General features: G+C 40.4%; 3 protein-coding genes and 1 pseudogene across 3 annotated transcripts; 3 read left to right on the forward strand and 1 right to left on the reverse strand.

Moving 5' to 3' along the window:
• Positions 1-234: 234 nt before the first annotated feature.
• Positions 235-1,229, reverse strand: LOC143324346 (heat shock protein 30-like; annotated as a pseudogene).
• Positions 1,230-2,753: 1,524 nt separating this feature from the next.
• Positions 2,754-7,230, forward strand: slc6a19b (solute carrier family 6 member 19b). The gene is made up of 12 exons (XM_076736733.1): positions 2,754-2,952; positions 3,798-3,938; positions 4,021-4,158; positions 4,261-4,442; positions 4,535-4,645; positions 5,061-5,173; positions 5,267-5,395; positions 5,507-5,663; positions 5,757-5,961; positions 6,041-6,200; positions 6,759-6,921; positions 7,027-7,230. The coding sequence occupies exons 1-12, from the start codon at positions 2,754-2,756 to the stop codon at positions 7,228-7,230; spliced, it is 1,902 nt and encodes a 633-aa protein (XP_076592848.1).
• Positions 7,231-8,834: 1,604 nt separating this feature from the next.
• On the forward strand, positions 8,835-14,042 carry LOC143324578 (sodium-dependent neutral amino acid transporter B(0)AT3-like). Its single transcript, XM_076737207.1, has 12 exons — positions 8,835-9,006; positions 9,590-9,730; positions 9,888-10,025; positions 10,142-10,323; positions 11,597-11,707; positions 11,796-11,908; positions 12,012-12,140; positions 12,458-12,614; positions 12,705-12,909; positions 13,336-13,495; positions 13,600-13,762; positions 13,863-14,042. Exons 1-12 carry the CDS (start codon positions 8,835-8,837, stop codon positions 14,040-14,042), a joined length of 1,851 nt encoding a protein of 616 aa, XP_076593322.1.
• A 1,835-nt stretch (positions 14,043-15,877) lies between these two features.
• LOC143324577 (ferroportin) lies at positions 15,878-20,001 on the forward strand. Its single transcript, XM_076737206.1, is given in 8 exon segments — positions 15,878-15,980; positions 16,075-16,214; positions 16,308-16,467; positions 16,782-16,897; positions 17,108-17,234; positions 17,424-17,681; positions 18,576-19,256; positions 19,742-20,001. Coding segments are annotated over 8 exon segments (1,845 nt in total).
• Positions 20,002-21,674: the final 1,673 nt, after the last annotated feature.

The raw sequence follows: 21,674 nt of genomic DNA on the forward strand, positions 1-21,674 counted from the left end.
CATGAATAATTGAACATTTCAACACTTTGTCAGTTCTAATATATATATTTATTTATTAAAATGAAATACTGGCGAGTTCTGTCTTTTATTCATCTTTAAACTCTGAAGACAATGATAATAGAAAAGCCAAATGCCAAACCATTCATATATTTAAATATAAAAAAATCTGTATTGTTAAAACACAAAAGCACATCTGAATCCACGTTGGCACAACATGTAGATCAGTCCATGTTTTCAGGTGTGTCCTGGGTGTGTTTTCTCCTCCTGACAGTCAGCTCTTTTGATAGTCTCAGCCTCCTCTTCATGTGGACCTTTGGCTGTCTGGATGTGGAGCTTCTTGTCTGGAGCCAGGTGGCAGTGATGTGTTCAGGGTTCAGCCCTTCAGGTGGATAAAAATACCGTCTGGACTCCTGGTGTCCGTAAGATTAGAAACCTTTCTCATCCTCCCTCTTCTTCTCTGTCTTCCTGCTGACTCTCCACTTCCTGCCCACCTGCCTGACAGCCCACTCCTCTGGAGTAAAGCCTCAAGTGTCCAGGGTCAGGCCAAAGTGCTCTCCCTCTTTCTCCAACTGGTAAGACGCTGGTTTCAGGGTGGCAGTGCTTTGCCTCCGTCTCCTCCAGGATCTTGTGTTGTTTTTTCAGCTGATAGTGGCAACATTTTTTCATAAGATCCAGGCTGCTGCGGAGCTCCTGTAGGTTTCTTTGCAGTAGATGCTGCTGGTAGAGCAGAGGTTTGACCTCTGGCCACACACTGGTACACTGAGGACTGAGCACATCTTCAGTGTGTGTTCAGAGCTGAGTCCTCTTGTGTGAAAGTGTGAGTTGTCTTTGTGTTGCTTTGTGTATTAGAGATGGGACTGTCCCAGTCCTGTCCCTGTCCTGTCCCAGTCCCACTCTAACTGAAGGAGGTCCAGTGTCTTCAGGAATCTTCCTGTCATTGTCACAACTCTCCACTGGGTGGAGCTGTTTCTCATCACTGCCAACATCATTGGACCATAACTGTTTTGTTTGTGAGGGAGTTGACTGTCTGACTAAGTTTCATGTTATTTGTTAATTAACATGACCTTTCTAGATCCACTGATGTATTTGTGTGTTCACCTGTCTTAATAACTGTTTTTAAGTCTAAAATTGTGACTTTTTTTTATTTTTTATTTATTTATATTTAAATTGGACATTTTCAGTGTGGAACTATTGTCCAGAAGTTCAGATACCATCATGATCACCATCATCTTGTGAGACCAAAACATTACCACTTCATACTAAATAGGCCAGTCATTGTTTTCTTTGATTACCGGTGTGCTCACGACACAAACTATTTTTGATTTGATGTTAAAACATCGTAATTTGTGAGATCCTTTGTTAACAATAGCTGTAATTATGTTCCTTTCCTCCATGTTTATTTTATTAGTTTATGCATATGTACTTAAGAAAGACTCAAGCTCTGCTGTCTTTGAAGGCTCACGCTTCTATATTTGATTTAGTTGTCACTCAGGCAGTGACAGCAAAGAAGAATAAAATGTTGTGACTGAAACTTGTGGGAAACATCAGATGACTGTAGACTAGCGACTCAATACAATCTAAACTGTCAAGTCACAGTTCTTAATGACGCATTGTCCCTCAGTTTTCATGGGAAACAGCTGATGTTTGGTCGGTCCGAGATCACACACTGGAGATGATGGATAACAGAAAGGGAACGTAAATAGAAGTGTTTTACACAGTGTTCGTTCAGATACATATACTTGATGAAAATTTTAGTTAAGCCCATGAATCTTTTGTAGACTGTTTTCGCTGAAAATGTTCCCATTCAGACACAGATGATCACATTTCAAGGTGCTTCATGCTGGAATCGTTTGACCTTTCATATTGTAATTACTTACAACACTATGGTTTGCCTCCACAACCGAAAAACTAAATGTTAAACTTTAAATGTAACGGATTTGATTAGTTCCCCCGTGGAAGTTTAAATTGCCACTCTTTCCTGTTTTTCTGCAGGGCTGCAGGTAAAAGGCACATGAAAGTTACAGTGGCAAGGGTATATCATGCCAGTTAGCCAGCTAATTTAACAGTTCATCTGTTTTCCTGTTTCTAGTTCTGGGAGGTGGTTAGTGAGGAACATGGCATCGACCTGTCTGGGACATACCACGGGGCACAACGACCTGCAGCTGGAATGAATCAGCGTGTGTTACAACGAGGCAACAGGTCAACTTCAATTTGCTAAGCGTTCTGAGCTACAGAGGTATAGAATCAGATTCGTGCCAATGAAATCAAGAAAACTTTTTTGAGAATTTGAGAATAACACTTTTGTGTGTGGCCGGATTATGGATGGGATTGTCTCACATTTTTCAATGCTATTTCACCATTATACCAAATTATCCCTTTGCAATCACAAAAGCACTGAGGCTTGATTCTCAGCCTGAGCCCTCATACTGTAACATTTCCTGTAGAGAACATGTGTTTTTGGTATTTGAGCAAACTAACTCATTAAAGTGTTACCATACAATAAATCCTATAAAAATGGCCAATAAACTTCTGAAGAACTTCTGTGAGTTGACCCTTCCTCAGATAAGACACTAGTTAACTATTGTGTGTGCTTGCTCAGCTTAGGCTTCAAACGCTACGCACATCTGACGCTAGTCAATCTATTACAGAGGTCCATACTTAATGTAGGATCTCCCGGAATGAGCCACAATTTACACTCCAGTACTCCACAGTGCACTGCTGTACCGCTACAATACTGCAGTGTTTGACAGATCATGAAGTTAAAACTCCCCAATCCAGGCCTGGAGGACAGGATATTGTCCCATCAGCAGCTGGACCAGCTGGACAAGGAACAGACTGGAGACAGACCAAAATGGGACAACAAGGTCCAGTACATGCTGACCTGTGTGGGGTTTTGTGTGGGACTTGGAAATGTCTGGCGGTTCCCCTATCTGTGTCAGAGTCATGGAGGAGGCAAGTGATGCTTTCATGGTTTATTGTGCTTATTCCATATTTGATTATTTTTAATAAAGGAGCAAAAGAAAAATAATATATATCTCTTGACATCAAATCAAGCCGCAGTGGAAAAGTACATGATCATTACTCGCATACATCAATATTGACACTTCATTCACAGGCATGATTTCATTTGGTTACATACTTATAAGCTCTCAGCAGTATTTGTCTGCTGATAGTGGCATCAGGAATGCGTTTGAGGAAGGTGTGTACAGCCACTCAAAAAGGGATATTCATTTTACTGCTGGTCAAGCCATGAAATCTGTTTCTCTGCTTCGATTTTGATTTGATTTATTTGACCTTAGTATTTTTGAACCATATTTTGTATTTTCATACTGTGTTCATTTGTGTGAATGGGCTGTTTGCTGTCGTTTTATGGTTGCTAACAATTTGCCTCAATTTTCCCCTAAGGGACAAATTAAGCACTTTGAATATAACTGAACTGAATTGCATTGCGGTTCTGGATCACCAGGTATGACAATGGGGTCTAAATGATAGTAGTTAGTGACCAATCACAAGACCGCTGATCCAGTAATGACTCTATCTATCCTGATAAGAGCTCAGATAAGTGTAAATCGGTGTGAACTGAAAAAGCTGTCTTGTAACTGATCTGTTCAGATAAGAAATTTTAAACATGCTGACAAGAAACCCTTGTAAAGTGTTTACTGCAAAGGCTTAAATGGATTGTACATTGCACCATGAGCCTAAGTGCATTTCATGTAGTTTCTATTGAACATATCTTCATGTAGTCTTCAAAAAAAATGTTATTGTCAGCATGAACGGTTCTGCTGTTTTTCCTCCAGGCGCATTTATGATACCATTTCTGATCCTGCTGGTTCTTGAAGGAATCCCACTGCTGCATCTTGAGTTCGCCATTGGTCAACGTTTAAGAACAGGCAGTATGGGAGTGTGGGCTTCAATTAATCCTTATTTGACAGGCATTGGTAAGAAACGTTTTGCATAATGTTTGTTAAATCTAGTGGAAAAGTGGCCTAAAAGAAAGCCTTTTGAACCATTCATTGGCAGGTTTTGCATCCATGTGCGTATCTCTGACAGTCAGCCTCTACTACAACACCATCATTGCCTGGATTCTGTGGTACTTCTTCAACTCATTTCAAGAGCCTCTGCCTTGGAGTCGATGTCCCATGAATGCCAATTTTACAGGTAGTGCTACAGCTGGTTCAATGTTTGTGCTGAATGGAAAATGAAGTTAGAGAAACTGTTGATTCTGGCTTGGTGACACACACGGTTGTTAAATTCTGTCAGGCATTGTCTCAGAGTGTGAGAGGAGCTCCCCTGTGGATTATTTCTGGTACAGGGAGACCCTGAACATGACTCCAACGATTGAAGAGGATGGTGGTCTGCAGTGGTGGACAGTGTTATGTCACATTTGTGCATGGTCTATGCTCTATATCTGCATCATTCGTGGTATTGAGACAACTGGGAAGGTAGTATACAGCGCATTGTTTACTACATATTTTATTTCGTAATATTTGAATTCAGCTGAACAATAATCATGTGAATACTTTATTTTCTTCAGGCTGTGTATGTGACTTCAACGCTCCCCTTTGTGATGCTGACCGTATTTCTGATTAGAGGATTTACCCTGAAGGGTTCTTTGAATGGAGTAAAGTTTCTCTTCACGCCAGATGTGAGTTGCATTTCTTAAATCAATGTTTTTTGCAATGACAAAGATATGTCATTGACGCAGGATGATATTTTACAGTTGAGTCCAAAATGACTGAAACAGTAAAAATTTACTGCAATTTTAATAATTGTAATTAACCCAAGCATATTTTTCTGCATTTGGTCAGTTAAAAAAATAAAATAAATAAATAAATAAATAAATAAATTTGCACATATTGGACAACATATACATCAATACTGATAGGTATTGATATAACAGTGTGATATAACAGTGCCTATGTGTGTGTGTGTGTGTGTGTGTGTGTGTGTGTGGGTGTGGGTGTGTGTGTAAGGGATCTTTTTCCTCACTAGAGGTAACATATAGCCTATATAGAGCAATAAAGACAATCCATAATTGACTGCTTTGTTAATTCTTCCAGTTAACAGAGCTTGTTAAGCCATCAACATGGCTCGATGCGGGTGCTCAAGTTTTCTATTCATTCTCTCTGGCTTTCGGTGGACTTATTTCCTTCTCCAGCTACAACTCAGTGCAGTAAGTTTGGTCACTGTGACTCAGCGTGAGTCATTTAAAGTTACAGGCAAATGCACCACATTGTCAGTAAAAGAAACATGTTTGTTCCCTCAGTAACAACTGTGAACAGGATGCAGTGATCATCTCTGTCATCAACGGCATCACCTCTGTCTACGCTGCGACTGTCATTTACACCATTATTGGCTTCAGAGCAACAGAGAAGTTTGACAGCTGTGTTTCTGGGTACATTGTCTTTTATGTGAAATTAGACATCTTAGAAGCTGGTACATTTTTCTTCAACGGCAGTACATCAACTATGAAAATCTTTTAAACTTAACAAATTTTGTGTTTCAGAAACATCCTAACATTAATAAATGCGTTTGAGCTCGCTGAGGGCAACGTCACTGACAGCAACTACAATCAGGTTGTTCAGCGTCTTAATGAAACATACCCGGATGTTATTCAAGAGCTGGATCTAAAGACCTGCAACTTAGATTCTTTTCTCAGTGAGGTAAGACTTCATCAAATTTGTGCAAGATTCCAAATGTTTACTGTCAATCAATCCTACCATGCGTTGCTATATGACTGTGCTGTTTGGGCCCAGGGAGTCGAAGGAACTGGTTTAGCCTTCATTGTGTTCACCGAGGCTATCACCAACATGCCCGTCTCACCAGTGTGGGCTGTCCTTTTCTTCACAATGCTCTTCTGTCTGGGCCTGTCTTCTATGTTTGGTAACATCGAGGGCCTTCTAGTACCACTGCAAGACCTCAGAGTTTTCCCTAACTCATGGCCAAAAGAGGCTGCCACTGGTAACTCCCACATCTATTCTCTAATTTCACATTAATAAGGATTTCTAGCATAATTAATCCATTTGTTGCTCTCTTCCAGGTGTAACATGTATGCTCTGCTGTCTGGTGGGTCTGATATTTGTCCAAGGCTCTGGGAACTATTGGCTTTCACTCTTTGACACCTATGGAGGATCCATCCCTCTGCTAGTTGTCGCGTTCTGTGAGATGGTCTCAGTGGTGTACATATATGGGATAGACAGGTGATAATAAAATACAAATTTGCTTTTCTTTGTGTTTATGTCTTTAAAAAAGATTTGTCTGTCGATGTTATTCTGAATTTGTAATGCCTGGTGTTGCTTTTAGTGCTTTATTGTGAAGTCACTGACAAGCAACAATAAGCGTGAGTGTAAACCAACTAGTGTCATGATTTATCATATGTGAAACTTAAACTAATAGTGCTCATAATTCAGTACTGTTACTTGGATTTTTAGATTTGGATATAAATATTCCTTAATTTATCTTAACCAGCTCTGTGATAGTGAATGCCCTTCATCATGCGCACAGCATTTGAAACCACAGTGTTATAACAGCATGTTAATGATGATTGATAGCAAAAACATACTTCCTTCCTTCCTTCACTCTAAACTTGGAGATCTCATACAATCACATGGACATCAACGTTGATTTCCAACTAAGAGGAACAAAATCATATCATGGGAAATCATCCCACATTATTATTCATTTATTAGGGAAAACGTGTTTGCTCTTCTACTATTTTGTCTTTGCACTGTTGACGAAGCTGTGTGTGTCGCTCCTAGGTTCAACGACGATATTGAGTTCATGATCGGACACAAACCAAACTTCTTCTGGCAGGTGTCATGGCGAGTCATCAGCCCGCTGATTATGTTTTTCATCTTGGTCTTTTACTTCATCACTAAAGCTTCTGAAAACCTCTTTTACAAAGCCTGGGATCCTGAATCGGTAAATATGAGTTGATTTTGAGACAATCTCCCTTGAATTACAGATAAACATATTGTCATGTACCATCAAAAACTCAAAATATAACATTTCTGTCTACTTTTGCAGGAGAAATTCCCTACACTGGAGGAAAAGTCTTATCCAGTCTGGGTTTATGCGGTCATCTTTGTGTTGGCAGGGATACCCAGTATTGCTGTACCTTTAGTTGCCGTCTGGAAATTTTTAAAGACGAAGAAGAGGGACAAGTCTCATCTCTGTAATATATCTTCCAACACTCAAATGAACAATGAAACTATAAAATCTCCTCTCTAATGTTCTGGTGTAATTCCCAATTTTCTCTTTTTATTTTTGCTTTTAAATGAATTGATGATGAATGATGTGATGATATGAAAAGCTGCAAAAATTCACAAGGCGCTGTTATATAACAATGAAAGGCGTCACTTTGAGAACACCCGTCGCACAAAGAGCTTGCCATCCCTCGAGAACTGCAGCTAGCAGGGCTAAAAACACCATAAATTATGGCCTCAAACAACATTATGGAGCGTTAACAACTCTCTGGCAGTTTCAAGAAATTTTGAACACTATTATTTTCAAAACAGTTTTAAAAATTCTCTTGAGAAAGCAAACCCCGAAAGCCCTCAACTCAGTTTTTTTTACATAAAGGACGAGGAAGAAGGCGAGGTATCGTGGGAGACATCCCGTCCTCAGTCAGTTTGAGCCTTTGAGCTCTGGGAGGCGTTATAGAGACCCTCTGGCAACTGAAAATATATTTAAGAAGTCCTTCACCCCAAGTGCCATCAATATTCTTAACTCTGCAGTGTGACTGGTGAGTTATTTGTCTATGGTTGGTTTACAAACTGCTTGTCTGTCTTTATCTTGTTGTTTCTTGTGTTTTGTTAAGGCAAACTTTTCTATGGCTATTATAATGGGTGGCGTTATGTTGTACAGCCCATGTGGTCATGATTTAGTTGGGACAATATCTGAAATGATGAGACCCCTGCTATATACTCGAACATTATTCTTAAAATTGACAAACGGTAAATCTACTGAAAGAAGGATCTTAGAAAAAGCCCAAAGTAGACTTCTGTCCCAGGGCCCCATCGTGGATCGATCCTTCAGTGGGGTTAAGTATGATTTCACAGCTACAGTGTACAAAGTAATTAAACAATTAAGGTTGAGTGGCCTGAGGTTGCCGCTCCAGAAAGAAGCTGCGCCGTGCTATGAATGTACATCTCTCTGTCCAGCAGGGGTCACTATTGTGACGTGTTAGCAGTGTGGAGGGTTTGAGAGGTGAATGAAATACTGGTTGAATCAAACCGCATATTCTTCGTTTGAAGCATTTGACTCTTAATTTGTGAAGGGAATTATGTTATATTCTGTGCTCTCTGGTTTCCAGTGAAGAATAATAGACTGATAGTATCCTGTGTGAAAATAAAACAGAAAAGAAACTGAGTTCAAAGCATTTTGAACAGTGTTCTTGGTGACTGGGTCTGATAAGAAATTCCACACACACTGCATGTTTTTTCTCCATAATTACCGCTGAATGAAATAACCCAGACTGTGTGCACTAATGTAAACTGTATCACCTAACAAATTAAAAAGGCATGTGTGTACTATCACAGTTTTACTCCCGGGGTTCCTCATTTATGCTGCGCTGCTTTACAATCAACTGTTATCGCCTCGTTTTCATCATATCATGCCGCTTTACACAAGGGCTTTTTGTTAAACAAACAAACCACATTGTTCCCACAAGCTTTAAGAGCCAACAAGAAAATACGAGGCTGATAAAGCAAATGTCGCCCCCTTCGTCTCCTGATACAAACATGTAACAAGTCACCGGGGCCTCCACTTCTTCTCAGACAAGAAAGTCAGACAAGAGAGATTTGTGCGCGCCTCATAAGATATAGAGACAAGTGATGGATACGGAAGCTGAAAGTGCTGAGCAGATGCAGGTTCAAGAACCTAAAGAGATCACTGAAAGACCACAATGGGACAATAAAGTTCAGTATTTGCTAACCTGCATAGGTTTTGCTGTGGGACTTGGTAACGTGTGGAGATTTCCATATTTGTGTCAAGTCTACGGAGGAGGTAAGAGCCTTTCGATTTAAACATCACCTCCACATATACGTTCAAAACTTTGCGACTGTCAGCATGTCTTAATTAGTGAATTCTCTTCCTTTTTTTTTGGCTTTCTGTTGTTTGCTTTGTGATCTACACTGTAGATTGAAATTAGTCATTCCTGTAGATTCTATAGGAATGAGTAATTTCAATTTGTGTCTTTATTATTCTACTAGAAACAATCTAGAAACATGTCTGACCAGAGAGATTTTAGTATATTACTTAGATTTCACCAGTAACGTAGAGAGCGATGAGTGATTTTTGTGACTGTGCCGTGTTTGTTGTAAAATGTCGTTGGTCACATGGGACAAAGTGTTTTTACCACTTCATACGGTGGTGTGCAAAACAGATAGTAGATGAGTCCAATTCCAGGTGCTAACATCTGTTGCCTGCTATGAGGGAACGTGACAAAGCTCTGATCGTTGATAATAAAATGTCCAGTAAAGTGAATGACCTTCAACCATAAAGGCAAAGTCAGTTCCTTACTGAAAAAAGGCATGTTGACTGTTTGCTTGTCAGTTATCAAAACAATATTATCTCTTATAAATTCGAGGTGCGTTCCTGATTCCTTATGTCATTGCCTTGGTGCTTGAGGGACTTCCTCTGCTGCACATGGAACTGGCCATCGGACAGCGGCTCCGCATGGGAAGTGTTGGCGTCTGGATATCAATCTCCCCATACCTGGGAGGTTTAGGTGAGAGGGTTTGGTACAAATGAGCTCATTTTGGAGAGCGAGATGCCAAAAAATGTGCTGTACAATATTAAGTTGTGTAAAACTTGGCTTGAGGTCACCTCCCTCCATAACATACCTACATTTCTTGGTGTGTGTGTAATATAATGTGTATACACAGGTGTGGCTTCCATGATCGTATCCTTCTTAGTTTGTCTGTTCTACAACATGATCTTGGCCTGGATCCTCTGGTACTTCTTCAACTCCTTTCAAAATCCACTTCCCTGGAGGGACTGCCCGGTAAACGTGAATCATACGGGTAAGTTTTTACTTCTTAATAATATAAAATCAACAAGAAATGCTGAATAACACGTGGAGTAAAAGACATGAAGTGGCATTAATTAATCATGATATGATTTATCCCTTTTGATACAGGCTATGTAAGCGAATGTGAAAAGAGCTCGCCGGTGAACTATTTTTGGTATCGTGAAACACTGAACATAACAGCAAACATCACGATTAATGGTTCTGTTGAGTGGTGGCTTGTGCTGTGTCTTGCATCTGCTTGGTGCCTTGTCTACATCTGCTTCATACGTGGAATTGAGACTATTGGCAAGGTAATTTACCTGTTTGATGTGATGCTACAAATGATTTTTATTGTTATATCTATCTGTCTTGTAGCCCATATACAAGCAATTAAAGGAAGGATAATGTTCCCTTTACAGTAACACTGAGCTAAAAGACACTTGAATGGGACATAGATCTGAATTTTGCACTGTACAAGTAGAAATTCAGATGTCTTATCAGTCTTAGTTATGTAAGACAGGAAGAAAGAAGTGCATCCCACTGCAGAACTTGCCCAAATTAAATTCTAGCTTTAAATTAAATCACTGGCAGAAAAGGCCGACTGACAGAAAGTTCAGCAAAAGCACAATAATGTTATTCAATGTTATGTTTTCACATGTTCGACACAGATTCCAAAAAAGTAAGAAAGGAGGAAAATATAAATAAAACAGAATGTGATCATTTTCTAATCCTGACATTCAGTAGAAAACAGCTACAAGACAATATATTTGATTGATGGTTTTTATGACCTCAGCAGCTTCATTAATTTTTGTAGATATCTGCTTATTCTGAATTTGATGTAGCAACATGTTTCAAACATGTTGGGACAGGAGCAACTAAAGACTGGGAAAGTTGTGGAATGCTCCAAAAACACCTTTTTGGAACATTCCACAGGTAAACAGGCTCATTGGTAACAGGTGATAGAGTCATGATTGGGTATGAAAGGGGCATCCTGGAAAGGCTCAGTCGTTCACGAGCAAGAACGGAGAGAGGCTGATAGAGAGCAAAAAGAAACAGAATATATTTATAACAAACGTGAGTGGCATACGTGCCAAGACAGAGGAACTGTCTGCCTGTCTGGCAAAGGGGGAACTAAGTGAGAGGTGTCAGAAAAGTCATGAGCAGATCTGGTTTACATTGGTTTTACAGTTAGCCGTTTGGGGGTACGACTGTGTGTGTACAACTATGATAGAAGCTATGTGTCCATATACGGAGTTGTTTGTAGGGTTAGAGGTGCATGGTGAAAGTATGGTGTGCTGCGTGAAAGTGCACGATACACAGGGACCACAGAAAGGCACATTATGATTAGCTGCCTAAGTATAACAGGATATTTGGGGAAAGTTTTCCATCACATGTTTCATGCAAGTCTTTTGAAATCAGGGTTGTATTTTGCATTAAAGGCAATAAAGGTGATGGATGGAAGATTGTCGTTCATTATCCAAAAAAGTGACGGTGATGAGAGTGCATGCAAGGGGTTAGAAACATGTCTTATTCCATTTGATGTGAATATGAAATATTTTATCAACATCCAAACTTTTTCAACAGGCTATTTATGTCACAGCCACCTTCCCGTATCTTGTTTTGACCATCTTCTTGGTCAGAGCCTTGACTCTGTCTGGGGCCGCTGATGGCTTAGTATATCTTTTCACGCCAAATGTAAGTTTGTCAACTCTTATTAAATAAAAAGATTAGATTCAATGAGTAAAATCTGATATCTGACTGACAATTAATATGTTCATCACAGTGGGAAACCCTGAAGAATCCTAACGTGTGGTTGGATGCTGCTACTCAGATCTTTTTCTCTTTGTCTTTGGCCTTTGGGGGACTTATTGCTTTTTCCAGTTATAATGCTCAGAAGTAAGAGCACTTTGAACACATTTCCATTCATGGAAAATTGTATGAATTTGTACAAAATTTCACAAAGTTCAATAAAACTGAGACAGTATTTTTATCTTTTCAGGAATAATTGCGAGAGAGATGCCCTGATTGTTGGATGCGTGAACAGTTTCACATCAATATATGCATCAATTCCTATTTTTGCCATAGTGGGATTTAAAGCAAATGAAAACTACAATGACTGCCGAAACGGGTACGTACCATTGAGGTAATTATGGTGTGCCACCATACAGTGATATCCAGCTTTCTAATTACACAGTATTATAACTAGATGTGCTGCTGACAGTTTTGTAATTATAAGTTGTCAGACCCTAAAACAGTGACTGCTGTGACTGTACTATACAGTCTAAATTTTTAAAAACCCTGTAAATGACTTAAATGATTTGTCAATTAACCAGTACAAAAACCCACATATTTTTCTGTTTTCTCAATTAATTACTGAATCATCATCATTATTAGCAGTGATGCTTACGCTGTTAACGGACTTAATAAAATTCTTGATGATTTTAGGAACATACTAGCGTTGACAAATGCATTCAGCATTGGGGATGAAAACATAACTCTTCAGAACTACGATGACTGGCTCAACCATCTCAACCACACTGATCCCGCAGAGGTCGAAAGCCTCAATCTAAAGACTTGTGATCTGCAGACTTTCCTGGATCAGGTAGTATCAGTGACTATAAACACAGTGAGCAGTTTTCTCAGTGAGGTTTTGTGAGGTGGTATGAGATCATGTATCACATCCTACCTGCAGAGCGCCTCTGGAACTGGTCTGGCCTTCATTGTGTTTACTGAGGCGGTGATACACATGCCGGGCTCTCAGGTATGGGCGATTCTCTTCTTCATCATGCTCTTCAGCCTGGGCCTGTCCTCCATGTTTGGAAATCTGGAGGGGGTCCTCACTCCTCTGCTGGACCTACACGTTATTCCATCCTGGATTCCTAAAGAAATTTTCACAGGTAAACTGAAAGATGTGGTAAGTTCACACTGTATGGTGTGTGCAGTCATGACGTTTGGGGCACTCACAACACTGGCTTGTCTTATGACATATAAAAAATAAAATAAATCAATTTTTAAAAACTCTGTTGATTCAAAGTAAATGTGCCTGTTGGATGCATAATTGTTAACAGGGATCCTGTAATTTTCCAGTTTCCTGTGATCATGTGAAATTACTCAAAAACAAACCTTCATGTATGAAAAACATGTCAGAATGCATGTTCATGTTGGATGCCTATAGCACACTTTTCTTGCAGATAAATATTGGTTTTCAAATGACTTTTGAACAGGTAGACCGTCTACAGGTTTCCGTATGAATTAATTCAGCATAATAATCATGGCATGAAACAAAATTTCATATTTCCAATATTTTCCTTCTTTGCTCACAGGGTTAATGTGCCTGACTGCTTTTAGTGTGTCCCTCATCTTTACTTTGGGCTCTGGAAACTACTGGCTGGAGATTTTCAACAACTACGTGGGATCCATGCCTCTGCTCATCATAGCATTCTTCGAAATCGTCAGTGTGGTGTACATCTATGGAATAAACAGGTGATGCCGCACTTCATGTCATCATCATACTTGCAATATTACAACGTACAACTGATTCCAAAGAGGTTGGGATGCTGTGTACAATGGAAATTGTTTGCCTGCAGGTTTAACGATGACATTGAATGGATGTCAGGTCGGAGACCAAATATCTACTGGCAGGTCACTTGGCGCTTCATCAGTCCTTTCATGCTCCTGGTGGTTTTTGTGGCCTACGTCGTAGTCGCAGCCGAAAAACGTCCAACATATAACGCCTGGAACCCAGATTATGTAAGAAAGATTTTACACTTGCTCTACACTGTAAAGAATCTGTTAAATCTGGCACACAATGAAGAACAGATATTGACTTTGCACTCCATTATCCCCACAGGTGCTCTTCCCCCTTGCTGATGTTCAGTACTATCCCGAATGGGTTTATGCTATATGTGTTCTCCTGTCTCTCCTTCCTGTCGTCTCCATTCCTCTTGTGGCTCTCTACAAATTCACGGGCTTCCTGAAGAAGTACTTCATGAACAGGCACAACCAAAATCCATATGCGCATGAACTGTAAATGACAATTTGTAGCCGTCTTATGTGATCTGCGGTCTGGACTACCAGTGGCACATGTGAGAGATTGTGTCCACTTCTTATTGTGCATTTTCATTGGAAAACAAAACATTTTCACTGATCATCTTCACAGTGTTTTCTATCCTTTGCATATTTTGGTATTGCAGGCATCTCATTACATTACAATTTAAATGATATTATCACTCATGTAGCATATTGGCAGTAGCAGCTGTAATTTTAGTATATTTGCTAAATTAAAACACTTTAGCTTTGTCTTAATTTAGACAAGTGTATCTATATTACTGAGGAAAATGCAAACACTGACAGCAGATGAAATCAATGCAAGACAATATCCTCGAGAAAAATATTAACTATATCAAAGGCTACAACTGAATATCAGGTTTGTGTTAATATTTGATTAAAGGAAGACAGCAGTTAATTTCCTGTGTTGGTGTTTTGAATGGGGAAGAACAGAAGGTGATGGAGAACATGTCTGAATGGTTTGTGATTGCAGGGCTCCCCGGCAGAAGAGATATTCCATCTCAACAGGATCTTCTAAAGGATGAATAAAACAAGTGCATTATTAATTCTTGAAAAAATGATCACAATGAGAACAAATATGTAAAAGCAATGCCACATGAATTGATATTTGTAGCGATGTTGTGTTTGTATGATCTGTTAACATCATCATTGTCATCATTTGTTAATATTATGCATCATCTTGTGAATCATATTCCTGTCTGCCAAGTGAGCAGCTTTTGTTATGCGATATAAGATAGCCATCTGCCTGTGTGTGCACAGTGTGAAGAGCGATGTAGTGATGCATGATGTGGATTTTTTTTTTTTTTTGCATGTCACCAGTGCATGTGGGTGTATGCAAGTAGTAGGGCTGTGCATGCATGTGCTCACTGACCATGCGCATGTGTGTCCATGTGTGTATTTTGAGTCATACGAGTTACACGGTTGTCCTTTTTGTGGTGTGGGTGGACAGTGATATTGTCCTCCCACTGTCACGTGCTTTGGAATATGCTGGCTGCCTTTGTTGCCCCTCTGCCTGTTCTGCTTTTCTGGCACTTTCATACAATGGTGCACTTGAACACTGTGATGTTATTAAGCCTTTCAAACTACTACAGCTTGAATTCCAGCTCTCAGGAAAGACTAGCATCCCAATGTAGGATACATGGCACAAGATACATCATCGAGGAACAGCAGCAAGGATTGAGTGTCACATCAGAACGAAGGTGATTGACCCTGCATTGACTCATGTGCGCTTTAATTATTATCATTTTATAAATGCATTTATAGAGCTATGCTAATGTCAGGCTAATGCTATTTTCAGGATTGCCATATCTAAAGAACTGCTTAAATCTTACTGTGGGACATTATTTTTCACAATCTGACAGCCATTACTTCAGTCTCTTGTATTTTTGAAAAAAACAAAAGCAAGACTGACATTAGATGCGCTTGATAATAATACAGTGTTGCATACACACTGAAGAGGTTACAGTGGTCAGCTGAGTTCAAGAGGAAATGGTTGTTCCAAGCTTTGTAGCATTAAGATGCTAGCTAGGAAAACCAAACTATGTATTTAATTAGTTGCCACATATTGTCATGTATTGATTCTTGTTGATAATCTATAAAATTGCTTGTATGTAAATAAGTAGATAACCAGTGATGCTCGATGTTGTCCAAACGTCCTTGTAGTCATCAACAACAAAGTAACCTCAGTGTCCATCCAAACATCTAAGTGATGCTATGACCATCGGTGATGAAACACTGTACTGAGACATGGGTGCGACAAGTTCAACAGTTTTTTGACGTACGATTCTACACTAGGCAATGTCCCAGCGAGCAGATGCCTCCCAGTGTGGTGGGGTTGTGGTCGAATTTGAGTCAGACGACATCAGGGATGCGAGAGCTAAAAAGGCTAGGAGCATGCCAGGTGAACTCGACTTTAAATTCAACTGGAATTTGTGCGATGTGTTTGTAGTTTATATCATGTGTGCTAATTACTGTTTCACGCATTTCCTCATAAGGCTCAGCTCTTATCTACCTCAAGGGTCCCAAGTTTCTCATCTATGTGAGTGGAGCATTGTCAATGTGGGTAAGAATCATTTCCTGAAGAAACAGATTCCTGGAGAAATAGATATGACATCGAAACTTAAATAACTGCAAGGTAGTCTAATTATTGTGAACTCTGTGACAGCATACAGACAGCGCCTTGCAAAGCAACACATAATGATGGCGCCTGTTATGTTGTGTTAAACAGGGTGACCGCATGTGGCATTTTGCAATCTCTGTGTTCCTGATTGAGCTGTATGGCCGTAACCTGCTGTTGACTGCCGTGTTTGGATTGGTAGTGGCTGGGTCAGTGCTCCTACTTGGGGCTTTGATTGGAGACTGGGTTGATCGCAATCCCAGGAATAAAGGTATGCGCAACTCCCATTTGACAATTTTAGCATACAGTACACCATAGCACAGTGATATAGATCAGTGGGTCTCAATCTTGGGCCTTGATGTCTGCTGGTTTCCTATCCCACCGGGTGATAAATTGCATTCCCCTGATGCCTCAGTTGCAAATCACACACACTAATTTGATAGCTAGCAGGACCAGCAGGACTCAAGGCACAAGCTTCACAGCCACTGACTCATATCTGTAAAGGCTAGCATTTTGGGTTTTTTACAGAATATATCATGGATGCTTTGGGAATCTAAAACTGTTTTGTTTTGTCCCCTGTTTTAGTTGCACATGCATCTCTTTTCATTCAGAACATCTCAGTGACAGTATGTAGCATTGTGCTCATGTTGGTGTTCTTATATAAGCAAAGGATTGAAGAGATCTGGGATGGATGGCTCACTGTGAGTACACACTACATATTTGACCAGTAATTGCATTTCATAACTTGATACCATGTTTATATGTAAACAGAATACTCACCATGACTATTGCACAGAGGAGTTATTGCTGCTGTTGTTCCCTCTGTCCTGTGTCCCTGTTGTCTCTGCTTCTGAGCTTGTGGCTACTCTGTGCTGTCATAGTAACATGTTGCATTGCAAAACTTACACAAGGTGGTTTGTTATACGGTGGTGATCATCCTGGCAGATGTGGCAAACCTTGCAAGCACAGCACTGACCATTGCCATTCAGAGGGACTGGATAGTGGTTATCACAGGCTACAACCGAGGTCACCTAGCTGGTGAGGGGGAATCATTCTGTTAATGCACACATTGGCTTGTATTCCATGTTTGTCACTGGCTTGCATCACTGGTTGTCCATGAGAGATACTTGATTTACAAGGAATGTCAAGTATTGGTCTATTCCTGCACTTGCTGAATGTCCTTTAGTGGAAACACATTGACCTCTGTGTCTTTGATCCTAACAAAAGGAATGAATGCGACCATGAGGCGGATAGATCAGGTGACTAACATCCTGGCCCCACTAGCAGTGGGACAGGTCATGACCCTGGCCTCAAATGTAGTTGGCTGTGGCTTCATCCTGGGCTGGAACCTTGTGTCTCTCATTGTGGAGTTCTTCTTCTTGTCACGCGTGTACCGCATTGTCCCTGCTCTTTCAATCAAACCACCGGTGGAGGAGGAGGAGGATCAGGTGTATCTGCAGAGGATGGAGAGGAGAAGATCACAAGGTGAGGTTTCTGCCTTTCCCTGTATACCTAGATTTTAACATTAGAATGCTTTGAGATTTACTGAAAGCACATATAAAGGCTGGTGGGCATCACGGAGTCCTACACTTGCCAAGTGACCTTGATAGTTATAAAAGATAAAAATGGAGTTCTAATGATAAGTTTTAGCATAGTACATTAGGCTAAAATACTGTATGTTGGCAATGTAGAGACGACATACAGCATCTACTGTTAATGGCAGTTGAATCTGGAATCAGGATTAGTATAGTGCAGTATACATTAAAATCCCTTTCTCCTCAGACTGTATCATTTCATCACAATGGTTCCTCTTTGAAGGTGCTGAAAGGTCAATCAAGTCCAACTTCAACTTTGAAATTTAATTCAAATGTTGAAAACAGTGATAAATTACAGGCGCTGATGTAGTGAGATGTATGCTGCAGGATTTCCATAAGGGCAAAGGGATTGACCATTTTATATATCATTTAATGCTTTTGGGACATTACAGTCTTCTAGATTGTGATAGGATGCATTTGTTTTATTAGAAAATGCTGTAAATAGCCTAGAGCTGTCTTCTACAGTGGGCTTAATGCATCCTGTAAGTTCATTAAGTCTATACAATACAAGAGTGAACAGTCGCATTAAAAGGTATCATAGAATAAAAATGATCTTTGCGGCACACATTATTTGAAGACACAGTCCTCAGTTTGTATACAGCACCCAAATGCCACCGTCTGTATTTCACATGTAGGCCATGTAGCTTGGCGTAGATAGTGTATGTGTGTCAGATGATGTGGATTGTAACATGAAGGAGCAGGAGGGGTGCAGAACACCAGCTGAGGATTGAACCTTTAAAATTCATGAACAGAAGTGATGGATGGCATTCCTTTTTCTCATCAGATGAAGGTAATGTTGCACAACCTCAACCTCTGACAGAAGGTAACTGCAACACAAGCCTGCACCTCAAGGAAATCACCGACCTGCCACTGTGTTTCCGGAGGTTTCGTTGGCTGGTGAGCACCTGTAAGGATGGCTGGAGGGCCTACTATCGCCAGCCCGTCTTCCTGGCTGGAATGGGCCTGGCTTTCCTCTACACCACAGTCCTGGGCTTTGACTGCATCACCACTGGCTATGCCTATACTCAGGGCATAAGCGGCTCTCTCCTTAGTCTGCTGATGGGTGTATCAGCTATCACGGGGCTGATGGGCACGGTGATGTTCACCAGACTCAGGAAGACCTATGGCCTAGTTAACACAGGCATCATCTCAAGCTGCCTCCACCTGGGTTGCTTGCTGCTGTGTGTGTGCTCTGTGTTTGCCCCTGGCAGCCCTATGGATCTTAGCTTGCTGATGCCCTACATTACCTCCAACTCATCTGCTGAGCTTGGAGGGATGACAAGCCAAAGGGAAAAACACACTTACCCTCTGAGGGGAGGCAGCAATCAGCCACTGCTACCAGACCGCTCCTCCATCCACTGGACCAACAACACTGTGCTTTTTGACAATGTGCCCTCTGGCACAGCGCCAGAGTCCTACATCTCCATTATCTTGCTATTCTTGGGTGTCATCACAGCACGCATCGGTGAGTAGACAGTCATCCAAAGCTGACTGGTTTCAATGGATCATACTGATATACGACGTATACTGTCAACTGTAGAGTCTGACCCATACACTGACATGGCACATACTACCAGCCAATTTTAGCCTATTATAAATATATTGCTATCTATGTCGAGCAATAAATAATAAGAAACTGTAGTACAAAAATGCTGAAGACATGTTGCAGCCAATTTAGAAAGTGTTGCCATTACATAGTCTATCCATTGGAGAGCACGGAAAAAAAAAAAAAAAGCTAAAATTTTGGCAACAGTTATGGTATTTACCTTTAACTGATAGTCGACAGTAAAGTTGAAATGTCTGTATATGATATGTAGCATAACCCCTCAAGATCTCTAGTTAACTATTCCTGTAAATTCATTTCTTGAATGAATAAATGTGTGTGTTCTGACAAATGGTTGATTTAACAGCCGGGTCAGCTTTCAAACCTCAGTGACATCTGTGTTTTAGGTCTCTGGTCCTTCGACCTGACAGTGACTCAGCTCCTGCAGGAGAACATCTGCGAGTCAGAGAGGGGTGTGGTAAATGGGGTGCAGAGCTCGATGAATTACCTGATGGATCTGCTTCACTTCATCATGGTGATCTCCGCTCCACAGCCACAGCACTTTGGCATCCTGGTTATCATTTCCGTATTATTCATCACCACTGGGCACACTATGTACTTCTTGTATGCACACAAAACCAAGAGAAAACGCCGCCTCAACACATAAAGAGCAGACATGGCCCACGCATCCAGGCATGAGATGCTTACCAGCACTGACTCCACTCTGCACCTGTGAAATGAATGTCTCCCTCCTGTTCTTTTAGCAATCTTATTGCAACACTCCACTCCCGACTTAGCCATTCATTTCAGCACAACACAGCAAGGGCCTGTCCCTCCTAGGTTGCTTTCTTCCTGCAGGGCCGTGTGCCATGGCAGCAAACAAGAACTCAGGTGAAATAGAGTGGGAGACACGCTCTCCCTTCGTGTACATAAGTTGAGGTGGCTACAATAAATGCAGCGATGGTACCTCCAGGGGAAATGTCCTAATCTAACGTACAACTGGACACAAAGGTAACGACTAAGGCACCAGCACATGCCTTTGCAAACCCTGTGGGATTACAGCGAGACTTTCATCAAACAAGCCTGTTAACTTACATAGCTTTTCGGATGGGAGGGTGGATCGACGGAGAGATTTTTCTAACCTTCACTCAGTAAAGAACTGGTGTTGTGAGGAAAACTTAACAGCGATACGTGAAAAATACGAACAAGACGAGACAGTACTTTTACAAGTGGCATTGATGTTACTGATCCGTCCACTTGGAAATATTCCAGGATGTCCAAAAAGGAACATAAAGGGAACTTGATGTAAGATTGTTTGATAAAAAAAAAAGATAAAAAATAGAAAGGCAGCCCCCCTTTTAATGGACAGAAGTGAAAGGACAAAGTATTTCCTTCCCCTGGTTTGTTTCTCTGTGGATGAATCAAGCAAACATTTGCCTTTCTTTTATGCATGTAAAGCCAGCTTATGGATAACAACAACAGAAACATTAGCGCATTACGCCATGTACTTAGTCAAACTTTATACAAACTATTTAATTCTAATTGCTTGTGTACTTAGAGAAATAAAAATAGTTTCCAAACTTTCTTTCCTTCCAATATAAAGAGTGATATTAATAGTTTTATAGAAACCCAAGAGGAAAGCAATCTTGTGACGTTTGAAATCAGTGATAGCTATATGTTGATAGCAAATGTCAATCGCTGCTACCAGCAGTGCTGTATTACACCTTGCTTCATTCTTTTGTAGTTCTGATGAACTAAACATGACCTTACCTCAACTAAGAACAAGAACACTGTTGGGACTATGACTTGGGAATTACTCTCAGCTACTGTATGTTTTCATATCTCCTTCATGTACAGTGGAAATAACATCGAAGTTCAACCTTTTGTCATACAACCAGCAACACTCAATATATTTGTTTAATTTTCCTGTGAAATTTCCGTATTGCATGTTGTCCTTATTTTTCAGACTGACAATTATGATAATAAAGATGACTGAAATTGATCTTTGGCTTTAAGTCTTCTGATATGAATATGTTACACGTTACGCTAGATGAATCTAAGCAGACTGCAAAATCTCAGCCATGACATTGTAAATCCATTTGACCTTATCTACAGCCTGATGTCTGAATAAAGTCACCAATTCAACCTTCACACATTCATGTTCACGCTGGAATCATTCCAATAAAATGGACAGCCACGTGGTTTAATATGGTCTGCCCCTTATGCAGTCTAGATATACAGTTGTACATTTACAGAATCCTTAACCCCCGAGAGGTCATTAGAGATTTCTTCCATTAATAACCCTGAACTTGCAGTCCAACTACTAGAGAGCCTTTACAA

The sequence above is a fragment of the Chaetodon auriga genome, chromosome 8 (assembly GCF_051107435.1).
Source record: "Chaetodon auriga isolate fChaAug3 chromosome 8, fChaAug3.hap1, whole genome shotgun sequence".
Classification (NCBI taxonomy): Eukaryota; Metazoa; Chordata; class Actinopteri; order Chaetodontiformes; family Chaetodontidae; genus Chaetodon; species Chaetodon auriga.

Coding starts and splice junctions, on each gene's coding strand:
- slc6a19b (XM_076736733.1), top strand. CDS start 2,754: ATGAAGTTAAAACTCCCCAATCCAGGCCTGGAGGACAGGATATTGTCC. Junction 4,159..4,260: donor CATGAATGCCAATTTTACAG/GTAGTGCTACAG, acceptor AAATTCTGTCAG/GCATTGTCTCAGAGTGTGAG. Junction 6,201..6,758: donor TACATATATGGGATAGACAG/GTGATAATAAAA, acceptor TGTCGCTCCTAG/GTTCAACGACGATATTGAGT.
- LOC143324578 (XM_076737207.1), top strand. CDS start 8,835: ATGGATACGGAAGCTGAAAGTGCTGAGCAGATGCAGGTTCAAGAACCT. Junction 9,007..9,589: donor GTGTCAAGTCTACGGAGGAG/GTAAGAGCCTTT, acceptor TATAAATTCGAG/GTGCGTTCCTGATTCCTTAT. Junction 12,141..12,457: donor TACAATGACTGCCGAAACGG/GTACGTACCATT, acceptor TGATGATTTTAG/GAACATACTAGCGTTGACAA.